Source organism: Morone saxatilis, unplaced genomic scaffold, assembly GCF_004916995.1.
Source record: "Morone saxatilis isolate NCDOM2014 unplaced genomic scaffold, NCSU_SB_2.0 Contig0, whole genome shotgun sequence".
Taxonomy (NCBI): domain Eukaryota; kingdom Metazoa; phylum Chordata; class Actinopteri; family Moronidae; genus Morone; species Morone saxatilis.
The window spans coordinates 9,416,001-9,438,539 of NW_023339650.1; the positions used below are offsets into that span (position 1 = coordinate 9,416,001).

Genomic DNA, 22,539 nt, shown 5'->3' on the forward strand with positions numbered 1-22,539 from the left:
AATTGAATAACTAATAATAGATAATAATCGGATAGCTGAGTATTTTTTTCTAATGAATAAATACGAAATAGATAATGTAACAATTATTCTGTTTTAATTGTGTTATCAGGCTATCCAGCAAACAGCAGGTCTGGCCATGCATTAAGTACCAATTCATTAGTAAAGTTCTGCAAAAGCTGAATGCTTCCCATACGTGCAGAAAAACAGGCGTTAGACCCTTGGTGCAGGCTAAAGTACACCAATGTGTCTTTTATTGTTTAAACTGCAGTGAGAACACTACACCAATGCGCCCTGGCTCCCGTCTAGTTCCAGGACCACTCGTTCGGGAGTCCAATAGCCCAACATTTGAGACGAAGACCACAAGTGCTACATTGTTGTCTTCCAGTCTCGACTCTACGATCACCGCGAGGCGCGCCATCCCTGCCGGATCTGACCCCAGTGTCTGTGCCAGGGGGGGCATGCGGGTAACAACCCAGCAGAGGCAGCGCTGTTCCCCGCCCGCTTTTTTCAAGTCCACCTTCACGTTGAGCCGGCCGACTCCCGTGATCTCGTGGTGATTGGAGGCTGCGCAGCGGAAATGCTGGTATATACCGCTTTTAGTGGAAATGTTAATGCACAGTGTGGCGGAATGGTGGGGTTACTATCCACGAGTGCAGCCACCTACACTTGGATTTCGGTTGATAGAGCAGAACTGATCTAAAAAACCCTGTCGATTCCTTCATTCGTGTTTTGTGTATCACGGTCCGTCTCTTCCACGGTAATATGCCTGCATTATATTGCAATATTCCATCAAAGATGGCTTACTTCAACCCCCTGCACCTTTGGCACTACCTACGTTTCTTCGGGTTCACTGGAGATTCTCGGACCTTTACTGGACCCTCGGACCTAAACTAACATCGCACATAGGTTGGTAAACCTGGAGCCAAAGTTTGGGTGTAACGACTTTCTGTCCGTAGAAGACTTAATACCTGGTATTTACTAATTAAGACTTCTGGGTTTTCCGTAAGCATTAAAAAAAGTGGAACCAAACCAACGCTCCTGCATCATCTGTTGGTTACCCAATCTCAACGGTGTTTCTTCGTGTCAACTCTTAAACTCCCATCTAAGTTCAAAGTCTGTACACCCTCACCAACTGTTGAGAGCGTGAGAAGTACGCCATACCAGCCTCACGTTCGTTCAAAATTACTGAGTGTATTGACACACCCCGAGAACATCTAGAAATACGAGAGTGGAGGGAAGACGAAAAGACGAGATTCTTAGTAGTGTCGTGTCAAATCCACCCATGCTTCCTCACCATCTATAGCGTTGTGAAGACAGCTTGGTGTTTGCTAGGAGGGAAAAGCAAATGGGCCCAAACAGAGGCGCCGCTCCTCCGGCCTCCGGCGCATGTGGAGGAGCCATTAGATTCATATCCCGACTTTCTCCTCTGTGCGCGAAAGGTCATTGCTTTGACCCAACCGTTACAACAGAAAGCTCTGCTCCTCTGTTAAGCGGATCCTATGCGGGCGCAGGCGAAAACTCACACCTTTAACCACCCAGCGCCTCGGTGTTTTGCTGAATTAACATTGGAGCTGAGCCTCTTATTTGTGAAATGATGGGCTAAGGGAACTTAAAGAGAATAAAGTAAACCCCAGTTTTACCCTCGTAAAAATCAACCACTACAGATTATTATTATTATATACAATAATTGTTAGATTGTTAGAATTTTGTTATGCTGAATAGTTTACCAAAAGCATCATTGTGACAAAATGTCCGACGACCAGATTAGTGAGGATATGTTTGCTTGAAGTGAGTCAAGTGCGTATTTTCCAGCCTGCATGTGTAAATTAAATTGAAACGCTCTCGAGTTAATAACTGACCCTAAAGCGGCGAAAACACGTTTAGAAAAGACGCAGGGAGCCCACAGAGCTGGTGTCTGGTGGATTTCCCTGGCCAGAGGGACTGCATGGGGGGAGGAAGGGGAAAACCAGCACCAGAGGGCTTCTGCTCAGTCATGGAGCTCAACTCCATTTGTAAAGGCTTTTCTGAGGACAGGAGAGCGCCAGATGTAGCCTAATGTTGAAAGGAGACTGGAGCAACTTTTAACATACAATTCAATCAGTTATCAACAAGCCCGGTTGTGTGACGGGTGTTGTTTAGGCGATCAGCGTGAGTCACAGGAAGGCATTAAGTTCCTGCTCATTTAGACTGTTATCCCGCCATGTATCAACATGTTTACAGTGGTCTTATTTGTAAAACTTGAAAAACTATTTGCCATTCAGCTCTGTTTACTGTTGGCTGCATGGCTCCCATCAGAGTGTTTATTTATGTATTATTAGTCAAATGTAACTAGAGGATCATTTAAAGGTTTATTTATTTATTTGTTTTTACACATTAAATTAGATTTATTTTATATTTTTAATTGGTTTAAGATTCAGTACTGCTGAGTTTGTGGAGATCATTTTTATAAAAATTAATACAACATTTTTTTAATTGGGATGATAGATTGCACTAACTAAAAACTGTGCAAACTCAGGTTTATAGATTTCATATGAACTATAACGTTGTCCACTCTTTGGACATAAAATAAGACAACACTTAACTCCAAATGTATTTTTCATAAAGTTATTTTGTATTGACCCACATTTTTAGAAAACAAAGTTTTGACATTCCTGTGGTTCATTTTTGAAAGTTGCCTAATCCCATTATATGAATGATTGAACATGTGCCATGTGTGAGCATGTTTCAACGACCATCCTGAGCTCATGTTTGTTAATATTATTATTACCATCATTATTATTAGATTCAATGATATTATTGCTTTCTTTAAATAAAAAATATAGGAATACATATAAAAAAAACATTCCTTGGCAAGGAAATAATTGGGAAGATTATTATTTTAAGAAGACCTTTTTTTTTTAAAAGTTTTGTATTGACACCAATACATTATTGGCCTTTAAACTGAACCCCTCCTCCATACACACACACACTCACACATGAATTTCATATAGTGGTTTCTTTGTTGTAAGCTATGGTAGAAATACCTTGTAATCTCACTGGTTTTACTGGCCAGAGTTTTTTAGAGGTTGACCTCAGAGAAAAGGTATTTCGTGTGTCCATTAAAAATATTGTACCATGTAACGATGGAATGCATATTTTTCAGTTTATTTGGATAAATTAGCTATAAAATGTATGCAGTCTCATGACAACTTAAAGCTCCTGTGTGTTTATCCTTTATATCAGCTAATTAAAATGTTCCACGGCCTGAAAACTAATATCTGGACACTAGTTCCCTTTATAATGTTGAGAACATTACACACTATAGGGGGATTTGAACACTGCTACAAGCGGCGGTGACCTTTGACCCCTCATACCAGGGAGTTAGGACAAGAAGCCCAAGCTGGATTGGGGATAAAAGCCACTAATACACACACACACACCACCACACACACAATCACACAACAGAGAACCTCCTCCGCTGCTGCAACCACACTGATACACCAATGATATGTTTAATTTCTATCATTAACACACAAAATAGAAAAAATATATCTCTCTAATTTGACTAAAACACTGGTAGAAAATTATCTGGATTTCTACCAGTGGCCTACATGTATTCAGGCCACAGCTTGTTCATTATTGATTACTATGTCAGCGCCTAAGTCGACAGATATTCTCACCTACAGCCCTTCTGTAGTTAGGGCTATATGTCAAACATCAAATTGATGAAAAATGCAGAATATTGCCTTGCTGCAGGGCACGCAGGCAGGAGACATGATGCGTCAAAAGCGGATTTGAGCGGATGAACTTTCTTTCTTCTCCTCTTCTGGTGAAGTTTCTTAAATTGGGTGGTTGAGAAATATAATAGGACACTTTTTTAGGGCTGTCTGGGCCTTTGCCGGATAAGGTTTCAGCCAACGTTTTTCACCCACTTCTTTATATTGGGTATTCAGGATGTGGGACAAAGGGGAAACCTGGGATTTAAGACTCATTGTAACTAACTCCTTATTTAGGCCTAATTTCACTGGATAGTTAGAAGGTGTGTTTGACTTAAAACCAGTAGAATTTTTTTCTTTAAAAGCCATTTAGGTATAGCCCTAGTACTCAATAATGCAATATAGGTCATATTAAATTATATTCCAGAAATGTGGCTGTTACATTTAATAGTGAGTGTGCAATGATATTACCTTTAGTTTGTATTGACAAGCCTTACAAAGTGATGTTCTCAATATAGGTTCTGCTTTTATTTAAGGTTCATTTTATGGTGACATTTTAAAATCTTAGTGCAGTATAAAGAGAATATTATTTTGATATAACATGTTGTTTATTTATATATTTTTTAATTTCCTAATGTTTCTTTAGTCCATTGATGGTTTTGCTGTAATATTATTTGTGTAAATCCTCTTAAACTAATTTTCTGATGTGTTTTTTATTCTTCTCTCCAGCTGTTGTTGTCAAACCCGGGAGACTACTCCTGGTGATCCAGCTCTGATAAGATCTGCATGTTACAGTAGATTCTCGTTAATAATTTGGCCTGATTGAGGCTTGTTTGGAGAGTAATCGGATCCCGCAGAGCTCCTTCTCCTCCCCCCGGGGGCAAACAGCGACAGAGCGCCGTCAAATAGCTTTTAAATACGGATGTTTAACTTACATGTTTAAGCACAGTTGGGACAGTCAGGACTAAAACTTTGTTATAAAGATGCACCACGCATGTGTTAATAAAGCTTTAGGATCTGATAGATGCTTGATTACTTTAAATGTTCCAACAGACCTATTAAACCATGAATGGTTTATATGTGATCATATCCTCTTTTGTAGCCTATAATTACCTATTACTTAATGAACATAGGTGATTGTTAAATAGTCAGTTATTATTATATACATTTTGGTTGATTTTTCTGCAGGCACACTGACTCTCCTTTGACCTCTATCAGACATGCTCCCAGAAATGCAACACTTTTTGGTCTGTCATGACCCTCGACATTTATCGTGCGTTTCCAGGCCTCCTTTATGGATTTGTGAAGTTGTGAAAGCATTGAACAATGACCCACGGAGCAGGGAGTTTGGCACTCAGTAGCATGTTGGTGCTTCAGCTCCAGCTCGGTGCACACAAAGACAGGAACCAGGTACTTTCAGACATCATCAGACACACAGGTCAGAGGAGGGTTTCTGCACTTAATGCAGCTGGTTGGATAATTAACGAACGACTTAACTGCGAGTTAGGCCTCTTTAATTAAAAACACAAAGGGTCACATGATCATGAATTAATATTGAGACACAGGACGTCGTGGTATTTTATATATGGATCCATACTTTGCATAAGTCAGTCTAATGTGCAGTCTGTTGTTGCCTGTTAAGGGTTTCAGTTTGGATAGAAAGATGAAAGCTTTGTCTTACAGATTGGACAAAAAATACCCAAACTGCTGCTTGAAATCTCTCTGAATATAACAGAACAAAGCTGATCGAACTGTTTCCTTTCTGTGAAACACAGATATATTGAAACATCTCCCTTTATTATTCCTTAAAATAAAACACACTTTATTTTTCACATTTTGTATAGTCATTGTCTCTTTTTCTCTCGTGGAAACTCTGCCATGACTTGTGAAAATATCTTGAAAAATGTCCACCTAACCACTGCCTACATAAGACTTCTTTTTTTAAAAAAAAGAAAACGTATTCGAGCTGCTACATGGGGCATTTGTTGTTATAGTTTAGGAAGATGGCGCCTGGTGAGATAAGACTTAAATATGTTCAACATTTATTAACTAAAATATAGATTACTAAGTAGAAGTCACCTGATAAGGAGGCCAAATAAGCAGGTATAAGGGGTTAATATTCCTCCAGAAAATCAAAAATAATGGGGTTAGAAAGGAGGAGGTTGCAGCATAGACTGTCAAATATATATTTCTGGGAGAAGCAATCATGACATTTCTATATTAAAATGTCTAAACTACTTCAGATGAGGAGAACTCAACTCATGTCATGTGGTGGCAAATAAATAGGTGAATCAAATATGACCTCCAGCCGCTGATCAACAGATAAACAACTCACATTTTGTTTTATTTATTTTTTTTACTCATCAGTTTAAAGTACATATCACCATACACGCGTCAAAATGTAGTCTGGCACTCTTTAATTTCCTCTCATATGGTTGAGTATCAGCCGATAAACTCGTTAAAATTATGCAAATAAAAAGGTGTGCAAACAACGGCTAGTTTTCCTCCTCTACGTCCCGGCTTTTATAACAAAACCCTGGTGACAATATCTATTTTAATATCTCTCCACGTCAATCGACTCCTCAGTACCGGAGTCAGCTGAACTGGTTTCTCCAGCGGACTCTGTGTCCTCGTAGGGGCGCAGACTGCAGGCACTTACATAACGCTTCGTCTCTCCGTTACGCAGCGCCATAACGCGGATCCAGCAGCTATTTTTTTGAAAGATTTCGTTGACTTCATCATTTGTTAATTGTATCACGGCGTGCGCACATTGAAAGCACAGCGTGCGCTTAACGAATTGGGCAGGTTATTGGAGCTTAGCAGGCCCGCGGTGGGCTTTACGCACCGTCACGACTACAGCGCGGCTTATTGGTGTTTAGGGTTTGGTTAGAAAATGCTTCTCAAAGTGTGATCCGGGGACCTCCAGGGGTGCTTGAATGGGCTCCGGGGGGTCCCGCGGCAAATAAAGCAATATGTGTTTTCACTATAAATTAATTCACATGCAGGGTTCCCAATTTAATATGTAAATGAGCGTTAAATATAGGTTCCACTCCCGCGGCTGATTTGTTTTCACACATATGCAGCTGAATCTATATTAAATCAACAATAACAAGTCCCACATTTTAGGTTTTTTTGGGGGGGGATCAAGTAAGATTTGTTTGAGTTTCTGTGGTCAGATGCGGTGTTTTTGTGATGTGAAGACGTGTTCGAGTCCCTGAGCGGAGAGGCGAAACGAAATCCCCCAAATATGCGCGTATTCCGTATAAAAAATGGACAGAGAAAATGTGTTTGATGCCCCCGCTGTGCCTCTCTGGTACCGTCAGCTCGAGGAGGTGGCGCGGTCTCATAGCGCCCCCTGCTGGGCGTGAGAAATTCTCTTAAAGGGGATGTCTAGAAAACCGGAAGAGGTTTTTAAGGTGGATCTGCGGAGTTGCATGCACGACGAGGACGCTTTTTTCACCAAAGGGCTCACAGGGCAAACTGGACTCGGACGAAAGACTTTCACCGGTTCCGTTGCGTTTTGTTGGCATTTTTCAGCCCAACAGCTCCGAAGTGCTCTGCAAAAAAATATGCGTCGAAAGAGGGAGTTCGTGCTGGAGCTTTAAATCCTACCTTTCTTATAACCAAGTTGAAAAAATACTACTGCTGGTGAGATCATTTCTCCCTCGTTTCCAGTTTAAAACGACGTTTTTGAAGAATGTCCTTGAATTGTGCAAAAACTGAACCAAGCAGAGAGATAACACACTGATCCACAAAGCTGGAACTCAGCTGTAGGAGGTGCCACCCCGCTGTCCTTTCACCTGTCAGAAAAAAAATGACCAATAAGAGATAGTTTTCATACTGCAGCTTATTCTGTGTTGCACTTTCTATTAATATAAGATCTCATTCAGGTCAGCTTGTAGATGATTCTGTACAAGACTGGTCCTTTAAAAAACTAAAGACAAAGACCATAGTCCAGTTGGCATATTAAACCAGAGATGTGCTCACTTTTGGATGCCCTTGAAGACTCCAGATGTTGTTGTTTTTTAAAGTTGATGTAAGAATAGAGATCTGGTTCCTCAGGTGGTCCAAACCGGCGTCCAACGGGCTTGCTGGACAATAACGGAATCTAACCAACAATGAGATTTGCTTCGTGGCTCCACGTAGACTCACACACACAAGGTTGTGAAGAAATAATTCATCTCCCTGTGGTGGCGGTTGTAGGCCTATGTGGCGCATGTGGGCGCGTTGCCAGGTCACTGTAGGCCAGCTCGGTTTATCTCAATGAAGAAGCGTTTATAGACTAACAGAATGATTTAATGGGCAGATCTTCAGATTAAACCTGTGCATTAGGCAGAATAACAGCACACAGCTTTCTTTTTTTTTCTTTCTTTCTTTTTACCTCCACTGCAGTTGTTCTGTTTCATGTGCTTACAATTTTCTTTGCCTCATTAATTTTGCAGTGTTTGCAACAAAAGAACCAGCAGCTCAAATAGCAACACAGGCCTTTTTTATTTTATTTATTTTTAACCAGTGGAAGCTGCTTTATTTTGCGTGGAAAAGCCCCAAATCTGCTAATTGGTGTATTCAGCTTTGCCTGATTGACTGTTGACCTTTTGTAATTGTGCTTTTCAGCAAATGGAGAGCACAGCAAGCAACATGGCATTCAAACTGGATATTAACTTTAAAGGAAAATACTCATGTTTAAAGGGCAGATGCGCGTTTATTCTTATACAAAAGTGCATCTGTCATTTTTTTTCCCTTAAACGCTGTGGCACAAAATACAGCCAAACTGCGCGAGCAAAGATCGCTTCACACTCACCAGCGTCACAGGAAACACACAACCCCACGGCCTTGAGTCAAAAGCTCTCACACACCCTCACTTGCATTTAATTTGGTTCCTTCATTTGCACACAGTCCCACTGTGTCCCCTTCCTCCCACACACACCTTGTACTGTATGCACAGAGCGTGATGCGTCAATGCACCTGCTTTTCTCCTCCGTCCCTCCCCTCTTCTTCTTCTCACTGTTGTCCCCGTCTGTCCGTCCAGCTGTCCTCCTGGGCTTTTTGCTCCAGTTGCGGCCTCAGACATGTTCAGTGCTTTTGTCTACACGCTCATTTCGCTGCACCCGCTTTTTCATCGCCTGTCTGTGGCAGTTGCTCTACCAGGTCACGGGATATCACCGTGGTTCGTGGGGTGCGTCAACGCCAGCAGCAGGCTTTACGCATCCAAAGGTGCCCGTGACCTTGACCCGGTAACCTGCTCTGCACGCTGCCTGGATGAGGGGTAAGTGTAGGATTTCAGCTAAAGCCGGTTTGTATATTTGTGTTTAAATTAAGGAGAAAATCCACGTTATGATTTCTTTTAGATATTCATATTGGGACCAGCAGTTCCTCAGTGGCGACGCCAATAATCTTGTATGAGAATCGTCTCCTATTGTGCTTTAAAACATTGCTATTTTACAAACATGTATGCTGTGCAGCTGTGATGTTTTCATTCTGAAATATTTTATAATTTGTTTTCAAACGCCATGCAGGCCAGTTTAAATATTTATATAAATGACACAGAAGTCCACCTTTTCCTGCATTTTTCTATTGAGAAAAATCTGATAACCCCCCCAAAACTTTGTGTTTAAAAGCATTTTTCTTCATTAAGCAAAAGGCCTTGCCATTAAAATAAAATGGGAGCTTTGGTCTATGGGCTCAGTTACATATATTGTAATGCTTGAAGTAATATATATATATATATATATATTCTATTCTTTTTAATAACATGGAGCTTATTGCTGCAAAGAGTGACCCTAAATTTAAGTCACCCTTTTTCTAAAGCATCATTGGCACACAGACATTTTAACATGAGCACTGAGTTTTGTGTAAGTGTGTTTAATTGAGCTGGATGCAGTATTTTATTAACTTTCAGTATTTGTGGTTGAAGGTACCAGGTTGCGGCGTTGACCTCAGAGGGCTGTTACTGTGGCAACCTGCAACAGGGTTTGGTTCCCAGTGAGTGTTTCAACACATCGTCAGATGGAGGCACAAAGGATGTCAGAGCAGAAAGTAAAAGACAAAGGTGAGACAGACTTCTGCTAACCATGGCCTCTCTACGTCTGTTTCAAGTCCTGATCCAGAAGTGGCTGAAGGCACGAACCTTAATGCCACCAAATGAAGTCTGAGTAAAACATTTCAAATTCATATGTTTGTAAATTATGAACTCACTCACTCACGTCACAGTCCCTGAAGCTTTTTGTGTTTGACCTGTGCTGGATCTTTGACTGTGAGTCTTTTCCTTTCCAGTGTCCTCTCCTTGCCTGTTGGAGGTGGACAGGGAAGTGTGGCACTCTACAGAACTGAAGGACCCTTTCTGCACAGCATTCGTCTGTCTACTTCTCCAAACAGAGTGCATGCTGGGAGGACTTTTGTTGTAGAAGTTTCAGGAAACCTGGCTGGAAGCCCCGACCAGCCCACAGGTCAGCTGCTATACTGTATTTTACACAAGTGCAGTTCTTGGAAATAGGACTCTTTAAACATTTGTGTTATGACTTGGCAAAGAGGTTTGTTTTGGTAAAGATGCTTTGTCCTTTATGTAAAAGTGACAAAAAATAGTTTATATTATATCTCTATATCTGTTATTTCCTTAACATTTGTTTTCTGTGGCTCTATAATTGTGTAAATGTATTTTTTGTCTTTTACATGAATAGTATATATAATCAGTTATTTTATTTTTAAAAAAAAATTACATCATATTATTCATTATCATAAAATATATTTTATTATTATTAGAATTATAATAGAGAGACAGTGTATCCATGAACATAACTGCTCCAACTGAAGACATTGTTTTAAAAAGATAGCTTTTTTGTTGTCAGTGTTTATTTATTCATTTAAACTTTTAAAGGGTTCATTATTTTACAAAATAAATATATAAATAAAATAAAAATATATGTACTTATAAAAAAACACTGTTAAAGCCACTTCGCAAAAAACCCTACCATACATTTTTTTAATATAAACTATAAAAAGCTGTGTTCTAATGGAAAACACATTTTCCATTATTGTTTCTGAACAGCTGCCGATATATTGTGTAATGTGGTTAAAAATAATCTACAAAAATGTATTTATATTATATCTTTCATATATTATATATATTAGCTTTATCTAACAATGTCAATTCTGAAATTATAAATATTACAATGATGTAACATGAAATGACTCCTCTAAATCTAACTGTAAAATAATGATGATTTTTTAGAGAATATTTAATTTATGTTGTTCTGAACAATATTTCATTCAGAATGTGCTTCTTAATGAGTTTCTGTATGTGGTTGAAAATATTCACACACAGAAAAATATAATGATATTTGATTAATGATTACATAATTAAAACAAACATTTGTAACATATATCACTGTTTCCTGTTTCAGTCGAGTTTTTCTGTGATTGTTAGGGATTCTGGGTCTGCGAGGGCAGGACCTCTCTTATGTCACTGTTGAGTTTCAGGAAACGACCCCTAAAGGTCAAAGTTCACATCATGTCAGCGTATTGGATGATGGCTCCTTTGTTGTGTCATTTGATTGGATTTTGGAAACCCCAGGAATATATGAACTCAGTAAGTCAACAAGAGCAAACACAGTTCAATAATGAATAATTTCTCAACTAAAAATTAGAAATATTTATTATGTGGGCCACTAACCCTCTGTCTCTCTTCTTCTTTTCTTTTATCCTGTCATTTTATGTTTAGACGTCAGTGTCTCCAACCCCCTCTCCACACTCTCCTCCACACTCCTGCTCTCCGTCTTGCAGTCCTCTCCACACAGTCTGGTGATCTCTGTGCTTCACGGCCCCCTGGGCCTCCCCTCCTGCACCCCTTTCCCACCGACAGACTCCAGCAGTGTGACAGTCGAGTCAGCATACCTGGGCGACCCTGTCACTCTGCGGGCAGACATGGGTGATAGTAGTCTGCCAGTACAGTTTTCTTGGTGGTTTACTCAAGAGGAGAAAGAGAAAAACATGGAGGTTGTAAAGACAGCTTGTCTCCCCAGCTCTGAATGTCTGAACAGCACTGTGGTAAGTAGGGCTGAGAAATGAGGGCTATGCTATGAACATGTATCTAAAAATTAAAGGCAGTAACCTCTTTTTAATTGATCCAGGTCATGAATCAGCATAACCCTGTAGTCTAAGCTGAATGGAGCATCTTTGCACATTCAGTGACAACAAGAGATAACTGTTTTGACTACCGATGAATCAGTGATGTTGAGGTCAGCCTGCTCAGTTTACAGTCTGGCCTGTTTGTGATTGCTTTATAACAAAGAGCATAAAAAAACATTACAACCCTTTCAATAACAAGTAAAAAACTAAAAACGCTGTCTGCTTCAACGTTTTTTTAGATTCAGTTATGGAGGTAATGCATGTTTTCTTTTTTTTAAAAACCAGCGCTGTTTAAAAATGAAGATGACGTAAATAATTGCATTTGAAATTTATAATGGATTATAATACATGTGGAATTTAGGTTTAGTGAGAACAAATCCGTTACAATGTGAATTTTATTAGAATAATGACTTAAATCAGTAAAATACCCATACATTTTTTTACCCACATTAAATTATATGTTTTATTTAATAGGGGTAAACATTTGAAATCTATCACATAAGCAATATAACCATGCAATAATTAGCAAGTATTTATTGAATTATTTATTTAACTTATAGCCATAGCAACACACAAGGATGGGTTACAACAAAGTGCAATCTCTCATTTCGGTCGTAAGAACCAGAGCTGCTTTTATTTTGACTCATAGAGAGATTCACCAATCGGTTCTTGTGCAGACTGAATTTAGGAGAGTGGAACTTCATCTGGAAGTGAATGGGTTAAAGAGAGAAATGCTGTAATATTGGTGAGTCCAGATCTAGATCCATTCAGTGCTGTTTAGAAGAGTTTAGTTTTGACTATAGACACCAAAAACTAATCTAAGCAGATACTAAGAATTTATGGTCTTCGGAAGAAATGCTATTCTCCATTTGTGGTTTAATAATTTGGTGATTTAGAATGACAAAAAAAAGGGTTTATGATACATATAAAAGTATTGAAGTACAAAAATATTTCCTCTCAAGTCATGTTTTTAATGTAATGGATAAAGAAACATTTGTCTATATGCTTCCAGAACTGGACCTTTGAAACCGAAGGAGTTCACATCGTCTCAGTGAACGCCTCCAGTGCCTATGGATGGACACAGGAGACAATACGTATTGTGAGAAGTCTGATTTCAGTTACTGAAAATATTATCCTCATGTTTAATTATATTATATTTAATGATTAAAGGATAAGGCTGCTTTTTGAAATGCAACATTTTATGTGATGTGTTTATTGTCAACAAATCCCATGAAAAGACCAAAACTTCTCTGCCTGTCTGTGGCTCTCAAGCAAATTGGTTCCTATTCAAGAAGTAAAACTTTTAAAATGTTGTATCTATAATTTAATTGTGTTTAAAAAGCATCAGTAATTTCCTAAAACAGCTGGGAACTTTAGTTTTAAGCAGTCGTTACTTAAACAGGAGTAAATTGAGCATTTATTGGGCACTATTTTCAGCAGCGGATTAATACATATTTGGTAAGTTAGCAAGTATTCACAGCAGCCAATGTTCATTGTAATAAAGAAATGTGGCTCACTGATGTGTTTTTAATTGTTTTTTGGCAATAATGGAGCTCTATGGCACAGAGGAATAAGCAATATCAGACTTTGGTAATCAATACTTATTAGTGGAATCAATTTGTTATTGTTTTTGGTCTTTAATCTCACATTTGCACTTATACTTGCAGGTGGTTGTGCGTCTTGCCATCTCTGACCTCAGACTGAGTGTATCAGAGAGTCAGCTGACCTCCGGAGAGAACGTTTCTGTGGACGTGGAGCTGTTCACCACCATGAAACACCTACTTGTCCTCAACCTCACACTGAATGCCGAGTATGGCAGCACTGACACGAAGGATCATTTAAGCAACAGTGACTTTAGTAATGACAATAGAAACATTAGTGGTAACATTAAAAATGCTGAAAATCATTCAAGCAGAATGGCTCAGCAGAAAAACATTAACCGTGGCAACAACCGCTCCAGCTGCCATCTGCACCTCCACCTTCACTGCCGCCTCCCCACCACCGCTGGACAGTATCACCTCAGAGCATCTGTTCTCTCCACTTCTGATCTTTGGTCAGTGCTGCTCTCCGCCGACCTGCCTCAAGCCTTGATGGTGTACGAGCGTATCCATGCCCTGGGGCCTTCTGGGAACTGGAAATCAGTAGTTGCAACGAATGCAGAATTCAACCTGGAGGTTCTCAGCCCTGCCAGCCGAATGGGGTCGAGAGTGATTTGGACTTTTAGTTTGGACGATGCTATTGTGACAAGCAGGACAACTGAAGAGTGGAATGTCAGTGTGTCTCTTACAATAGCAGGCTGTTATAAAGTGACAGTTAAGGCCTTTAACCCAATAAGCTGGGCCTCATTCTGCTCACACATCCTCGTTCAAGACCCAGTTGGAGAGCTGGTGCTGAATGCTCCCAGCGTGTTCACAACAAACCGAAAACACTCTGTTTTATTTAGCGTCACAGCAGGCTCAAATGTGACGGTGTCTCTGCTGGTGAATGCAACACTGCTGTACAGAAAAAGCAACTGCACTGCAGGAGAAGAGGCAACAGTGGTTTTGCTTTTCGACCACTCAGGAACAGTTGCGGTTGAGCTTCGAGCTGAGAACCGAGTGTCTTCTCAGAAGAAAAGCATGAGGGTACGTGTTGAGAGGAACAGGAAGCCATCACCACAAGTTAAAGATAATCCAGTGTGGCAACCAACTACTAGTCTGGTTCACAGCCTCGCAGCTGACAATGGTGAGGAAGTATTTTTAACCAACACAAGCTGAGCAGTACAGAACATGTGAACATTAATTAAGAATTTCAGAAAAGGCTTTGTTTTCTTGCAAATGTTTGAGATTTTTTTTATCTTTAATCAGTGTCTAAACATTTTGATCTTTGATTAGGACACATTTCTAATTAATCTCTAATGAATAAATGCATAATTTATTTTCTCATGGCATCAATTTTTCACATGCAGATTTAGTTGAATGAAGGTCTCATGCTTTTCTTTGAACATGATACCACTAATCTGTTAACTATTAACTTAACTATAGGACTTTGTTTTTCTGCCTTTGGTTCTTGCCTTTTTTATCACTGTCAAAGAAAATAGAAGCTTCAAAATAATTAAGTTGATCTAATTTGTCTTTGATGGGACATCGTGTAAATTTTATCATTTAGTGTTTTCTGCTTTTTTGAAACAAATAGTTTTTACTTTAATAATTCTTCACCCCTCTGTCATTGGCATGAAGCATTTATAATTCTTCATTCATTTATAATTTGTGGTATATAGAAAATAATGTCTGTTTTGTCTCCTAACAGTGAGGATTTATGCAGCAAAGCAAGCTTATCCCACTAATACAGATATAACCTTCCTGGCTGTGGCTGAAGTACCGGACTCTGTGGAGTTCCTGTGGCACTTTGGAGACTCAAGATCAGCCAGAACCCCCTCAAGGACCATCATCAAAAGATACCAAAAACCCGGCAGGTATGACACACTGATGAAATATTCAAAATACAAAGTAGACGCTTCGTTGACTCCATAACTGTGCAGAGTTTTATTGTACTTCTAACCAGAAGTATGTTAATTGTTCAGATTTTGTTTTGTTTTTTGTAAAATGTGATGTCAAAGTGTTTCAACATTACCATTTGTGAATGGGACTTTGTTAAAGTTTTGAACTGATTTCCCAATAGCTAAAGTCACTCTCTCTAAATAGAAAATGGATGTGTACATTCAACAAATACTGAGGCATGTAAACACAGTGCTGTATGTATAGGGGTTCAGTTTTAGATCTAAAATCGAAATCAAAAATATGTTTTTCGTTTTCTTTCTTGTGTGCTGCAGGAAAACTTTAAAAATATGCATATTCAAAGAATTGTAATTTTTAATGAGGTAGAAGAACTAGATGGCTTTTTTTAAGGATTTTAATGTGGAAATTATACTAAAAAACATATCAGACACACATTATTGTTCCAAGCAGATTATTTGTATATGTCTGGAGGGGATCTTATAATCAAATAATAATCAAAATGATCTCATAAAAGTACTTAGATAACTTGTTAACAAGATTAAATGGAGATGCAGTACATTGATCTTTCCCTGAATAGTGCCTTTTTCCCTTAATGTAGGTATGATGTAGTTGTAGTCATGTCAAGAGGCCAGACCTCCCTTACCTCTGATGTGTTCCCGCTGGTAGTCCAGAGAGCAGTGAACCTCAACAGACTGCTCCACCAGGCTTCCGTCCTGCAGAACCAAACGGTGGCGGTGAGTTGCCGGGTAAATCTGGGGACTGATGCCACCTTCCTGTGGAGCTTTGGAGATGGATCATCCAAGGTGGGCCAGAGCACAGAACAGCATGTCTTCCACAGGTGAGTTTCACTGCTAGTATTGATTTTAAATTAGTTTATTTGGATGTTTCTAATTGACATAGGCTTATTTTAGATATATCAGTATTGGGGTAATTGTTTGTGGATATATCCAAAACAATGCCTAAGATATGTTATTTCAGTGTTTCCATTGCATAGATTGTGACCACGGACCTTTGAGGAGTTTATTTTTAAACTGTTTCTCTCAGTACATATCTTGGTCATAATTCTTTAATAAAACTAATTTAAAGGATCATTATTGAAAAAAAATGTGTTTTATGTAAAAAAAAAAAAAGAAAAAGAAAAACACTATTGGCCAATTTGTCATTATTTTGAACTCTCAATTATCAATATTTGTAAAACAGTATCAGTCAAGGTATAGTTCCTGTATTTGGACCAGTTTTATTCTTATATATAAAAGTAAGATTCTTCCAATTTCCTTACTTGACGACTTTGAATGTCCTCTCGTAAATCTTTATTTGATAAACTTAAGAGAGTTCAGAGATCTTTTGCAAACATCCTAGTCAGCTTGTCTTTTCATTATTCTTGTTACTTTACTATAATGTGTATTTTTGCCTGTGTACATTTACTGTATGTGATTTTACTCTCTGCAGGACAGGAGAGTTCAGAGTGACAGTAACTGTGTCTAACCTGGTCAGCTCTGCCTCTTTAAGTAGTCACATCTTTGTTGTGGACCGGCCTTGTCAGCCCCCACCAGTCAAAAACATGGGACCTCTCAAACTACAGGTACATTTTTACCAGCAGGGCTGTTACTGCCACCTTAACGTTTGTGTAGTATGGTAGCTAAAAATATATTCACGTTTTCTCTCTTTTCTTCAAGGTGCGAAGATATGAGGTTATCCGCCTGGGGGTGACCTATGAGACTGAAGTTGAATGTGACATTTCAGGAGGCCTTCGTTACAACTGGACCTTGTTTGACTCTACAGGACAGGTCTTCACTTTGCCCTTCACAGACACACACAGACAGAGCCTCATACTGCCCAGCCATCTCCTGCACTATGACACCTACACCGCCATAGCCAGGGTAAGTAATGGATTAAGTAGTGAATGCATTAAACCGGCACTCTTTATAAGAATTAATGTTCCACTCCACTGTGGATTGAGTCCAATAGCTGTTATTGCTCTGCAGGTTCAGGTCGTTGGCAGTGTGGTGTACAGTAACTACAGTGTGAGAGTGCAGGTGACACCGAGCCCTCCTGTGGCCTTCATCCAGGGCGGTACCAACATCTTCATTCACAACAGGAACACCACGGTGGTAACCCTGGACGGGCAGAGATCTTATGATCCCGACTCCCCCATAATCCCAGTCAGGTACAGTAATACCTTTACTTCTGGAAAGATTTAATTCAAATGTGCATTCAGACTCAGCGCTGTTTCTTATTTTATCTTTGCAGCTTCCGATGGACATGTAAACCAGTCAGCTCCATATCCAGCTCATGCTTCCACCAAGATGTCCCCACTTCATCTCCTGTGCTCATATTTCCTGCTAGTTTCCTAAAACACAACTTCGACCAGTTCCAGTTCACACTTACCATCCACAGCGGTGAGCGTTCTGCCTCATCAGAGACCTTCTTAACATTAACATCAAATGTCATCAGGTGAGAGAAACATCACTATATCTGAAGACTATAGATGTGCCTTAACATACAGTACTTTGATACACTTTGTGTCTCTGACCCTGTATCTGAATGTTTCCAATCCAGGAAGGTGTCAGTTTACTGCCCTCAGTGCCAGGGAGACCAGGTGAACTGGGATCAGACTTTCTCTGTCATCGCCTTGTGTGAAGGCTGTGATATTGCCCCAAAATACATCCAGTACACCTGGAGCCTGTATTTGGTCAATGCATCCTCTAAACCTGCCATAGAAGGTAGAAAAAAACATGTATGCATTTGGACATGTACAGTAAATTGCTATTATTTCACTCGGCTTAATTTCTATTTTCTTCTGTTGTGCTCTAGTCCCGTTTTGTTACACAGTGGATCTCAGTGCTCCGTCCCCCATCATGGAGGATCCTGCTACTTCCCCTGAGACTCTCACAACTTCCAACCTGCATCCACCAGCTACAGATTTTTCACAGTACACCCGTGCTGTCAATACCTCTACTCCCATCTCTCTGACCGAGAATGCCTCTGAAACAAGAGCCAAAAAGCGAAATGTGAACATGACAGACAGCACAACATTGTCGAAGAGTAATAAAAAGAAGTCAACTATGGCTGGTGTGTAATTAAATGTGACCAGTAGACTCTGTAAAAACAGACTGTACTGAAATTGAAAACAACACTCTCTCTTTTCCTTCTCGTTACATAGGTTTGACAAAACCCGAGCCCTCCTCTATCTCTTCTCTAGTCCAAATAAGAACTGCAGGATCAGGTAAGCCTGGGCAGCTGTGTGTGCTGCCTTGGTGCTGCTAGCTTTTACTGTTTTAAAATGGTAATTATTTCATTCTGTAGGTGCATTTTGTGAAGAAAAGTGTGATTGCATAATGATTACCATGCTCAGAATGTTCAGCTCAATAGCATTAAAGACATGGACCTCAATAGGGGAAGTCAACAAGAAGTAATAATGGGCAAGGGCATAGTTACAGTAAAATGGATAGTTTATGAATTATTTAACAGCTCATCCTCTTTATGTTCAGGAGAGGAGCCTTTATATCACCCTCTGGGGGAGTTTGACCCTCAACAGCCTTTGTACTCCACCACTGAATACCAGCCACTTGCCCTTGACAACAGTGGCGTCCTATATTCAGACCACTTTGGCCAGAGTGATGTTATCAGTGAATACCCAATTGATTCAGACTCATCTGCTGACTGGGAGTTTTCCTTTCCTGTCCTGGAGAGCGGTGACTTGGGAGGTCGACTAGGTGAGACCAAACTTAGCTGAAATTTGTGAAGCTACTCTCATCTCGCAATCAGTCGAAACCCAGCACACCCCCACAGGTGTTTTCAACCAATACAAATGATAATGGTGTAACTAATCCCGCTCTAACATGAGCAACAAAGCTTACAGAGAGTAGGGAGCTGTCAATCAAGCACAGTCTGTAAATACCCACAGTCCTCAGTCCAGAGACCAGGTCTTATCAGTCACAATAGACCTTTTTCACAGCAGCCATTTTGACATGAAATACAAGGGAAAACACAGGTGTTGCAAGTGATACTCTACCAAAGAGTAAGTTCTTTGACTCTGCTACGTTTACCAGCTAGCTGTAAACTTTGACTGACTACCATGTGTTGCTGTATATATAAATAAAGTAAATACAACTTAAAACAGCTACCTACTGTATCTAGAAATTATGTTAATGAAAACTGAACTAAAATGGGTTTAAAGATGCTAAAAAGTTCAGTAGAGCTGAGAGGAAATGCACAGACAGTGGTAATTATCTAAGTTATTTTTTTGGGCCTTTTCATGCCTTTATTTAATAGAGACAGCTGAAGATTGACAGGAAAGGGGGGTAGAGAGAGAGGGGGGATGACATGCAGCAAAGGGCCACAGGTCGGAGAATTATTACTTATATTTAAATATACACGGTCTGTGCAGATTTGTTGCTGTATTGTGCATTAAAGCTGATTCTATGATAGATTCAGATTTCGACGTTCCCTTGATGAGCGTGGAGGAAGGAGACCCAGGAATTTCAGCAGGAAGACCCACAGGTACAGTACATGTCTGCATTTGCTAATCATCACTAGATGTAACGGTTGCGTACTAACCAATGTATATTCCAAGGTGTGGATGGTGAGAGCTTCAGTCAAGGAGATGATTCAGTGTTTCATCCAGCGTCACATGAAGACGAGGGGAGTAATCTGGTAGATTCCAGGCCACCTGTTGGGACCCAGGAGCCAATATTGCTCGATTTACCTCGAGACACAGTAGACAGAGGTCTTTTTGAGTCCTACTCTTACACAGGTATTATTATTATTTAGGAAACTCGCAGACACACTGACATTTCCTCTCTTCATCCACCTGTCTCAGCCTTTAGTCATTGTTCTCTCTCTTTCTATCCTTCCAGGAATTACCTCTTCTTTGCTCAACTTCAGACCCTTCAGTCTGAGGCCTGGGAGCAGATACATGTTGGAAGTCACAGCCAGTAAGTTTCACAGCAATAAATTAAATTTTTGCCCAAATGTGTTATCAGCACTGAACCATGACAGAATAAATGGATTAAATACAGATTCTGCACAGTCCAATGCAATAGTTATAATCCAGGTGAGGAAAGGGTTTTGAACAATGTTAGACTGTCTTTTATTATTCCTTAGAGATGGGCCAAAGAGCTCTTCCTGAACAAACAAGACGCTCAGATTACTTAGCAACTAAGAAGTCCTAGTCGTTAAGTGAATGTGATACCAGCAGACAGCCCTAATTTCTTGATTTTCATCACATTTGCTACAGTTGTTACAAAATGTAATATTTCTATTTTAGTTGTTCTAATGCAAAGATGCAGAATAGATGTAATACAGTTTTTTAGACTGGATACCATCTGGATGCTAATCTAACTCTTACCTGTTGTACTCAGAATCTCAGGATAGTTTTCTGGGTCGGACTCAGTTATTCTTAAAAACCAACCCTGCTCCAAAAGGCATGACCTGCCAGGTGCAACCAACAAAAGGAATGGAGTTACACACACACTTCAGCGTCTTCTGCACTTCAGGGAAAGAGGTATCTCCTGTCTCATACAGTAAACACACACATGCATACACAAATACAGGTGCATGCAGATGCAGGTGTTATTTAAAGCCCTTTTATATGTGAGCCATTTCCAAGTGATTGTTTAGTACAGGGGAAAGCAAATTATATTATCCATTAACAGGAGGATGTTTACCTTCCAATTGATAGTTTGATTAAGGGAGCTTGAGTGGTTTCCTAACTCAGAAAAAACATGTCAGTAGGTGATTTTGATATTCAGGGAATCAAAATGTCCCTCATAACACTGTTTAGATGTAGAGACATTTTTGTTACAATTGGGGGAAAAAGGAAAAACGTTTTTCTTCTTTGATATTTGAGTTCAATCAATAAGTCTTGGCTACATTGATACGATTTTTCCTGTTTACTGGGAAAATGTACGTTTTTATGAACAGCAAATCTTCCCCTAAAATAAACAGGGACTCTCTGTTTACTCTGTCATATTTTATTAACATAAAGCGTGTGTGTGTGTGTGTGTGTTTGTGCGTGTGCTGAAGGACTTGGTGTATAAGTACAGCATCAGTGTAGGAGACAGACCTCCCAGGATGCTGTATCAGGGGAGAGACTTCCAGTACTACTTCAGCCTTCCTTCTGGTGACCTCAATGATGACTATAAAGGTGAATACACACACAGATTCATAACTTTTATAATACACAAGCATGCATCTTCATGACAACTCACTGCAGAGATTCCTTTTTTCATTCACTGAGAAGTTGATTTTTTTGTTCCTGTAGTAACTATTTACACAGAGATCAGAAGCAACATGTATGGAGCGGCCACGAAACCCTGCCCGGTCACCGTCCGAGTCCAACCTAGCTTCTTCAGAGACACTTCTTCTTCCCGTCTTGATCCTGATCTGGAGCTGTAAGAATCACCATGTCATCACATCAGCGTTATGGTTATGTTGCAGGGTTTTGTTAGAGGTGTAAACCACAGGTATAACCGAGCAGTACGTCCGTTACCATGGATGAATAATATCATGTTAGAACGACATTAGCGTCATGCAGGTAGTTTTTTCTATACAATAAATTCTATATAATACTGTACAAATATTAGGGATGGAAATCAAGAACTGGTTCCAGATTAAACAGTGGTTCAATAATCCAACCAATAAGCAGAATCGATAGTGGCATTGGTATCAATAAAATCTTATTAATTCCCATCCCTACCTTCTAAGACATTTTTCATAAAGTGTTTATAAATTGTAGCTAATAGCTTTTTAATGGCTATGAAGATATTCATACTCTTACGTCAGCTTTTAGTGCTGCCGTCATGTCTGGAGTTATACATTTTAAGTTACTGTCTTACTAGGGATGTAATGATACACTCAACTCATGATTCAATACAATTCATGACACTGGGTTGTTGTTTTTTTTAAACAAAATGAGAGATTGAAGACAAATAATGACTGAAAAAGATTTATTCATTTATTTTCTCTTATATTTTCTTTATCAAATTATAGAGTCCTTTTTTTCTGAGGTAGGGTAAAAACAGTGGAAAACAACAAATATCTCCTTTTCTTTGTAAAAGTCTTCTTTGCTTGTTTGACGTCCTACTTCACTTATGTATGAAAGCACAAAGTCAAAAGGTGGCAGCGCCCTCTGCTGTTTAAAAACAGTACCACGATTCATTTTTCATCACTGATTTCAATCTTCCCATGTTTGTATCGCGATTTACCTGTCTTGCGATATA

The 22,539-nt window shown here is 39.5% G+C and overlaps 1 protein-coding gene across 1 annotated transcript in view; it reads left to right on the plus strand.

The window, feature by feature from the left end:
- Positions 1 to 5,760: 5,760 nt before the first annotated feature.
- LOC118322846 (polycystic kidney disease 1 like 1) overlaps positions 5,761 to 22,539 on the plus strand; it is a 37,688-nt gene continuing 20,909 nt past the window's right edge. The window contains exons 1-23 of the mRNA XM_035654682.1: positions 5,761 to 8,961; positions 9,610 to 9,744; positions 9,969 to 10,141; positions 11,119 to 11,280; positions 11,413 to 11,738; positions 12,832 to 12,918; positions 13,487 to 14,543; positions 15,108 to 15,273; positions 15,915 to 16,154; positions 16,766 to 16,898; positions 16,993 to 17,196; positions 17,302 to 17,483; positions 17,567 to 17,770; positions 17,876 to 18,039; positions 18,131 to 18,388; positions 18,480 to 18,542; positions 18,808 to 19,032; positions 19,748 to 19,819; positions 19,893 to 20,072; positions 20,176 to 20,253; positions 20,680 to 20,822; positions 21,344 to 21,464; positions 21,582 to 21,711. Coding sequence (XP_035510575.1) covers positions 8,765 to 8,961; positions 9,610 to 9,744; positions 9,969 to 10,141; positions 11,119 to 11,280; positions 11,413 to 11,738; positions 12,832 to 12,918; positions 13,487 to 14,543; positions 15,108 to 15,273; positions 15,915 to 16,154; positions 16,766 to 16,898; positions 16,993 to 17,196; positions 17,302 to 17,483; positions 17,567 to 17,770; positions 17,876 to 18,039; positions 18,131 to 18,388; positions 18,480 to 18,542; positions 18,808 to 19,032; positions 19,748 to 19,819; positions 19,893 to 20,072; positions 20,176 to 20,253; positions 20,680 to 20,822; positions 21,344 to 21,464; positions 21,582 to 21,711 — 4,700 coding nt within the window. The 5' untranslated portion in view covers positions 5,761 to 8,764. The remainder of the gene's footprint in view (positions 8,962 to 9,609; positions 9,745 to 9,968; positions 10,142 to 11,118; positions 11,281 to 11,412; positions 11,739 to 12,831; positions 12,919 to 13,486; positions 14,544 to 15,107; positions 15,274 to 15,914; positions 16,155 to 16,765; positions 16,899 to 16,992; positions 17,197 to 17,301; positions 17,484 to 17,566; positions 17,771 to 17,875; positions 18,040 to 18,130; positions 18,389 to 18,479; positions 18,543 to 18,807; positions 19,033 to 19,747; positions 19,820 to 19,892; positions 20,073 to 20,175; positions 20,254 to 20,679; positions 20,823 to 21,343; positions 21,465 to 21,581; positions 21,712 to 22,539) is intronic.